General features: G+C 35.1%; 1 protein-coding gene across 5 annotated transcripts in view; it reads right to left on the minus strand.

Annotated features, from left to right (window-relative positions):
- The window catches only part of stxbp5a (syntaxin binding protein 5a (tomosyn)), a 130,833-nt gene that overhangs the window by 25,158 nt on the left and 97,467 nt on the right, over positions 1–8,208 (minus strand). For all 5 annotated transcript variants that reach the window (XM_024290944.2, XM_024290943.2, XM_024290942.2 and 2 more), the window contains exons 8-13: positions 7,515–7,638; positions 5,533–5,611; positions 4,801–4,955; positions 2,842–2,914; positions 2,614–2,761; positions 520–587 (exon numbers count right to left, since the gene is read on the minus strand). In XM_024290944.2, coding sequence (XP_024146712.1) covers positions 520–587; positions 2,614–2,761; positions 2,842–2,914; positions 4,801–4,955; positions 5,533–5,611; positions 7,515–7,638 — 647 coding nt within the window. The remainder of the gene's footprint in view (positions 1–519; positions 588–2,613; positions 2,762–2,841; positions 2,915–4,800; positions 4,956–5,532; positions 5,612–7,514; positions 7,639–8,208) is intronic.

The following is an 8,208-nucleotide window of genomic DNA, read 5'->3' on the forward strand; positions in this document are numbered from 1 at the left end:
AAACTCCAAAATAGCCTAAAAAAACCTTAGTAAATACCAAAATAGTCCAAAAAGCTAACATATTGCCAATTTTAAAAATGTAAAACCGTAACTTTTTAACATACTTGTGAATAATAAAATACAGAAATAATATATTATAATATAATATATATAAAATATATATTTTTTTCAAAATTATACAAGTTAAAAATAAGCACAGGATAACATTGGGACATAAACAATAATAAAACAAAATGATCTGGAGGGCCGTATCCGGCCCCCGGGCCTCGACTTTGACACGTGAACTAAATGGTTGAAGAGTAATAAATAATCACATTTTTATGATTTGTTTTTCACTAAAACCTTTTCTGGAGGGTCATTCGTCACATTTATAGCAGAGGTGACCGCGTCCCTTTTCTCCTTGTTGTGATAATAAACCTCAAAAATGAGCTCAATGTTCATGACTAGAATGCAGAATGTCCTGAAACAAAAACAAACTCCAATCTGACGGGTGAAGAACGATCTTCTGGATGGACTCACCCGGTTATGATGATCTCTGGGTAACTTAGTGTGCCTTGACCCCAGTTTCCACCACTAACAGGCCATTCCTGGTAAGACAGGAGTCACATTAGTGGATAAAATGAGCTTACAGAGTAGATCTGCTAATAAAGAGGCTGTGGTTAAAACCCGATACGTGATTACACGCGTATATTCTGTCTGCATGCACCTCGCTGAGTGCGTTTCTACCTCGGTGAGTCTATTTGTCGGGATCGGGCTCCCAGAACGCTGACACTTAAAAAGGTCACTGGCATGACTCATAGTGATCTTTATATGAGAATGACCCCCTGCAGCTCAGTCTGGCTTTAGAATAACAAAAAAGAGGAGGAAAGGAGGAGAGGGTGCTGACATTTGCAACAGAAGTCATAACACGGCGACAAGAAAGAGGAACATAACATACATAATGGTGAAAAGAGCAGGGGGTCTGTCTGGAATGATACAGGGAGAAGAAAAACCAATGAGAGGCGAAGGGAGGCGCACACAAACGGACGGAGGATTCGGGTGGAGGGACTCAATTATTTTACACAACAGATGCAGCACCAGGTAGTGAAGAGTCTTAGCATTAGTGTACATATTAATGCAATCCTTGGGTAACCTTCTATCCTGGTGGTAAGGTTTCACATAAAACATTTATAATGTAGACATTTAGCGCTTTTAATGTGTCACTTTACATAATAGGGGAAAAGAGGATTATTTTAACATCTTTAAAGCAAACTTCTAGAGGCTGTTGCAGTTTGAGGAAATTTTAGATCCAGTTGATTCTGATGATTTAGTTCAAAGTCATAGAAAAAAAGTCCCAGACAAAGTGGGGATGTCACAGTGGATTCTAATATCTGGACATTTCTATTATCCACAGAGCGCTGGACGTGCTATAGAAGAAAAAGTTACCTCAAATTAAATTGAACACAAATCAAATTAAACCCACAAATTAGTTTTTCGTGTTTACAAATTAGTAGGATATTACGTGGCCCAAAATTTGCAATTTATTAGTGTTCTGAGGACACAAATTAGCATGTTATATCTTCAAATACTGGTGAAATTTGTGCCCACAAACTGCTAATTTGAGGCTACAAAATAAGAAATTTTGAGAACAAAATGTTAATTTGTGGCAACAAAGTAAGAAAATATGAGTACAAAATCCTCATTTGTGGCTATATAATAAGAAATTAGTACAAAACACTAATTTGTGGCAACAAATTATGAATTTATGAGTATAAAATGCTAATTTGTGGCTACAAATTATGAATTTATGAGTACAAAATGCTAATTTGTGGCTACATGATACTAAATGACTACAATTTACTAATTTGTGGCTACATAATAAGTAATTATGAGTAAAAAATGCTAATTTGTGCCTACAAAATAAGACATTATGAGTAAAAAATACTAATTTGTCCCAACAAAGTAAGAAATTATGAGTACAAAATGCTAATTTGTGGCTACATGGTAATAAATGAGTTTAAAACACTAATTTGTGCAGGTTCATTTACTAATTTATGAGCACAGAATAGATTTTTGTTGCCAAAAAATATCATTGTTTTATCCTCAAATACTAGATTTTTCTTGCAAAATGCAAATTTGTGAATCAAAATACTAAGTTTTGGCCACAAGATGCTAATTTGAACCCACAAAATGCTAGATTGTGGTCACAAAAATGCAAATTTGTGCCCACAAATTGGCCATTTGTAAAATTAATAAAATATTAAGTTGTGCACACAAAATACCAATTTGTGTGCAAAAAATACTCATTTGTGGCAACAAAAGGCGAATTATAAATACTGGAACAATTGGTTTAGTTTTGTTTTTTGAGTGACGTGTGCAGAGCTCTGTAATTATCAAGCACAAAGAGAAGCAAAAACACGACGTTTTTACATAAATTTACCACAAGAGTTCCAAGAGCCACAATAAATAAAGTACAAATCGTGCTATTTTTCTTGTTTGTCTTTTAGACTACAAAATACCGGTAATCATTGATTTTTTTTAATGAAATGAGTGAAAATGATTGAATTTTCTCTTGTAAAAGTGACTTTTCTGGATTTGCTACTTTCATTTTAAGACTATCTGTCTGCGGCGCACCTTTTTGCTGTATCCCTGTCGTTTCTGTCGCGAGCCGACAGAGTAAAGTGCAGGTATGAGGTCCACAGGGCAGTCGGCAAAGTACTCGCAGCACGTCACAGGAGACTCGTGGATCGTCAGCGGATATGGGTTTTCAAATATGGGGTACCTGCGGGGGAAAAAAAAAGTACAACTTAAACACTCGGCTACCATTAAATACTAATCTCCCCATTTAACTAAAAGATTTACCCATTTTGTGCAAGGTCGATCACCACTAAATCTTTTTCTAGAAGGACCACCACAGCGTAAGGCTCCTGAAAATCTGTGAAGAATAAGAATTTTGTGTGATTATATTGAAATAAATAGATTTGGTTTAAAAAATACATAATATATACGAAGGACACTCTTTGTTTGGCTTTAATCATTCAGATCCAAGAGAAAAATTTCAAACACCCTTTCTAAAAGCGTACTTTTAAAGCATTTAATTAAAAAAAGATTATGTCTTAAACTAAATAAATGGAAAATTGTGTGTTAGTCCCAAATCGCTTGAAGGCTGTAAGCTTTGTTTTCCATATGTTATTACACTGCAGTTGCACAACCATTTCATCATGAATTTTATCAGACAAACAACATGATTGAAGCTCTCATCAACAGTGAGACAGTGTAATAACACCCAGAGAGTCCCATTACTTGATGAAAGCAGCGGATTGGAACATCCGATTGCCAGAGACTTAATAAAGTCTTGAGTTTTATGTAACTCGCTAATCCTTATCAAACTGTTTATGTGCCACATTACAAGGCAGCACAGATTACATGAAGGATCCCGTGCACTCCAGACCCCTGGATGCTATTCAGCTCCAGCTGGAGACGCTGATTACAAGCGATCCTGGACACTTCTCCAGCAGAAACGAGGCTCGGTGGCACCTTGCGGTTTACCAGGAATTGTGCGCACACACAAAGCCCTGGCAGTCGGGAATATCATTGTGCTGCCTCTGTTGACTCACCAATAAAAGGAAATTAGGTAATAATTTAATTCAGATGGAAGGCTATTATGTACAAAAGTGTGAAATGAAAATGTAATGTGATATTTTCAGCAGCAGGTAATGAAAGGGAGGAAATTTCCCAAGGCGGATATTTATTACCAAACGAAAACAATTCAACATTATAAAAGAAAAACTAAAAAAACACAATAAAACAGGGTGTCAAACTCAATCGCACAAGGGGCCAAAATCCAAAACACACCTTAGAACGTGGGCCGAACAGGATAAACATTTATTGAACACTTTAAAACAACATTTTTAAAACTTCAAAACTGTAACTTTTTAACATAATTATGAACTAGATATATAGCATTACCTGCAATAATGCTAGTGTGAATTTGGCCACTGAAGATGCTGAAATTGATAACTAAAAACGCTGAAGCTGAAAGCCAGCTAAAATATTAGCTAAATGATAAATTTGCCTAAAAAAACCAAAACAACAACAACAACAAAAAAAAAAAAACAAACTTAAGTTAGCTACATGTTAGCCAAAACAGCTAACATGTAGCTGAAATATTAGCTAAACTCCTAATTAGCCCCTCCCCCAAAAAAACTTTCAGCTGGCATGCTGAAAAAAATAACTAAACTTAAAAAAAGCCTAAAATAGCCTAAAAGGTGAAAAAAATAGTAAATTAACCAAAAGAGCTAGCATGTAGCTAAAATATTAGCAAACCTCCATAACAGCCTAAAAAATGAAATGTAAAAACAACCTAAATTGGAAACAAAAAAACAGCTAGCATGTAGCTGAAATATTAGCTAAAGTCCAAAACAGCCAAAAAATCTTAGTAAATGCCAAAATAGTCTAAAAGGCTAGCACAATGCCTGTTTGTAAATTTTTAAAAACATTTTTTTTTTAACTTAATTATGAATAATAAAAAGGTAGGAATATTATTCCATAATAAATCAACTTAAACCTGAAATAACTTTGAATATTTTACTCTCCATAAAAATATATTTTGTCAAAATTATACAAGTTAGAAATGAGCGCAAGATAACATCAAACCATTAATAACAATAGAATAAAATGATCTGGAGGGCCGGACCCGCCCCCCGGGCCTTGACTTTGACACATGCCCTAAAAACTTTATGATCTAAATTTATAATTAGACAATATCCTATAAATAATAATGATCTTTTGATTGATCCAGACCAAAGCATGCTTTTTTACCATTAGGATACGGCGTCTCACATAGTGTGAGGAAGTCTACTATGGGGTAGTCCATCTCCAGGACCGCAGTGCTCTTCCCGTGCATTACTGTCAGACAAGGCCGTCGGCCAACAGTATCATAAGACAGACCACCAGAGAAGATTATGAAGGGCTCCCTGGAATTCACACAAAGACAAAATAAATGTAAGAGATTGAGATTAAGAAGTATTTAATACAGTAATGTCAGTATAAAGAGATACTCTGATGTGCTTTAAACATGTCCTTGTGGCATTTTTTTTGATGATGGAGGACATGTTAGGCTTAAAAAAACATTTCTTAGTATTTTTTTTAATCAAAATTGTTGCGATTCTGGAAAAAATTCCATTTATGACTTAGAAGATGCAGTATGATGGTTAGGTTACAGTCTTTTCATCCACTTGCATACAAATAGATCCATGTACATCTCTTAGCAAAGGGAAAGGGAAGTGGGGCGGGGTTGCTTCAAGTCAACGGGTCCAATAATGAACTATTGTCGCTTTGCAGAAACAATGTCTTCCAAATGACACAGCTTTTTTTTTAATTTTGACAAAATACGGCATAATCATGATTAAAAGACCACTGGGAATGCTCTGAAAGTGAATCTAAAGAAGCTCGGAGTGGAACTTTAACAGACAAGACAAAGACGTATGGTCAACTGTTCAAATAAAATTGAATTTTTTTTTATTTTATTTCTTTAAGGAAGCAGAATCCTACCCAGTCCTAGTCGTTTTATATTCCACTTTAAGAATGGGTTTACATGGCTCTGGCTTCTTCCCATCCTTGGGCTGTTTTCCTGAAATAGAACAAGCAAAAGTTACTACGCCAGTTTTATCTGCTTATTTCTCCTGTCATCTAATTTCCCTCCCCTCTCCCAGAAACAGCCCTTAAGAGGCTGAGGTTGAACATTAGCCGGAAGGAAAAAAAAAAAAAAAAATTCTCGTTCATCACTGAGGACAAAGGCAAAAACAAGGACAGGGATTTATGGGAAAAAAACATGGAGATCATTGATGATTTACAGAATCCTCTCCTACAAACTCAGACAATGTCATTGTCTGGAGACTTGTAAATGTTTGATGAATTTTCAGAAATTAATCACAGTAAAATATAAATTGTACATGTAAATTTTAGAGCAGCTGTAGAAACAGCAACAAAAATAATTTAAGGGTCTTGTTTAATTATTTTAAATTAATCTAAAAAACTGCTCAATAATGCCAATAATTATTACGTAACAGGTAAAAGTGCATCTAAAAGCATTCATTTTTTATCCAAAAAACAACATTACACTTTATAATCCAGAGCTTTACACATGGATTAGTTCTTGTTGGGCTTTTTTCAATGAATTGCAAACATGGTTAAGTGTTAGAGTGAATAAGCTAATGTAGCTAGCATGTAGCAGTGTTGAACTGTTATTTTGGTTGTGCGTTAGCATTGTTTTAAGAGTTAAAAACAAGGTTGGGGGTTATTGTAAATATGCTAACTCGGCTAACATGTAGCGGTATTGGACTGGGTATTTATATGTGCTACTTACGAGGTTGGGAGTTAGCATAGCCACAGTAACGTTTGATTTAGCGCTATTGTTCTTTTTTTTTACGTGTGGCAAACAAGGTTGGGAGTTAGAGTAATCACGGTAACATTTGTTTTAGCTGTATTAGTCTTTTTTTTTTAAAGAGTTACAAACAAGGTCGGTTGTCATAGAGAATAAGCTAACGTGGCTAACATGTAGCAGTGTTGGAGTATTTATTTTTTTAGTTCCAAACAAGGTTGGGAGTTAGCAAAGTCACAGTAACATTTGTTTTAGTTCTATTAGTCTTTTTTTAAGAGTTGAAAACAAGTTTGGAGATTATTGTAAATATGCTAACTCGGCTAACAAATAGCGGTATTGGACTGGGTATTTTTTTATGTTATTTATGAGGTTGGGAGTTAGCATAGTTACAGTAACGTTTGTTTTAGAGTTTTAGTCTTTTTTTACATGCAGAAATCAAGGTTGGGAGTTAGTATAGTCCAGGGGTCGGCAACCTTTCACAGTAAAAGAGCAATTTTGGATCATTTTCTACTGATTAAAACCTAGAAGGAGCCGCATAGTCTTACTTTAGCCTTTAAGAAATTTGGATTTGCATTCATTATTTTTGTTATTTTTTTATAAAAATGAATTAAGTCTTATTTTTTTGGATAAACAAAAGCGAAAATCTAAAAAGAAACTAGCATTTCTCAAAATGGAATTTAAAAAAAAATATTTTTACCTTTAGTTAAGGCCAAATTAGCAGAAAAGCTAGCTGGTTGCTTGATTACTAGCTGAACTCAAAATTAGCATAAAATCCATCAGTAAATTTAATCAGCTAAAATGTTAACATGTTGCTAAAATAAAAGCTAAACTCGAAATTAGCCTAAAAACTCCAGTAGATAACAAATTAGCTGAAAACATCAGCATTTTGCTAAATTATAAGCTAAGAATAAAATTCCTCAGTAAACTTAATTAGTCAAAATTGTTACCCTGCTGCTTAAATAGAAGTTAATCTTTAAATTAGCCTAAAAACCCAGTAAATGACAAATTAGCCAAAATGTTAGCATGTTGCTAAAATAATAAAAGTCTGGCTGACAGACTAATCTCTGACACGTTGTCTTGCTTAATGAGCCCTATAACTCAGTGCACTTCTACATGACATACGTTTAAAAATAGACAATGTTTCCATCCGTACCATGCGGTGTGATTGTCTGTATGGGCCGGCCCTGGCCTCTCACGTTCCACGTGGTCAGGGTTCCATCAGAGTGGCTGCAGATGAACTGTTTGCCCTCATGGTGCCAGGCAACTGAGTGGATCGCCTAAGAAAAAAAGGAAAAACGCAGGTGAGTGGCTGAGCGGGACAGAAACATCAAATAATGGCTGCGTCACCCTGACCGTACGGTACACCTTGCTTGTAAGTGCTTGTAATGTCTGTGACTTTGCACTCGTGGTCCGACCGTTTCAGTGAGATAAAAGAGCCCAATCGGATTTAAGAGCAGTTCTTCTGGGGGTACATGCACTTCTTTATGACCCATTTCTTAAATGCCAGTGGGAAGGTTTTATTAGCATTGATGCGCATGTAAGAATTCAATTTCATAAAGATACAGATTAGCTTGAGGGAAGAAAGGAGTTGGACATCTAAGATAATTGGAATAACACAGATCTGGAGCACTCGGCTTGGTGAAACGCGCTTTAGAACTAAGGAGTTATTCAAAGATATTCTGTTCAATGAAAAAATAAATAATAGAAAGGAATAACAATAATAAAAATAAAGATGTTTGTACAGACTTACTTCTGATTAGAATGATTTGTTTAACTCTTCACATAAACTCTATATAAGACAACTGAACAACTGTGAGAACTGCACAACTAGAACACTCTTTTTTTTT

Source organism: Oryzias melastigma, linkage group LG24 (assembly GCF_002922805.2).
Source record: "Oryzias melastigma strain HK-1 linkage group LG24, ASM292280v2, whole genome shotgun sequence".
In the NCBI taxonomy this organism is placed as follows: Eukaryota; Metazoa; Chordata; class Actinopteri; order Beloniformes; family Adrianichthyidae; genus Oryzias; species Oryzias melastigma.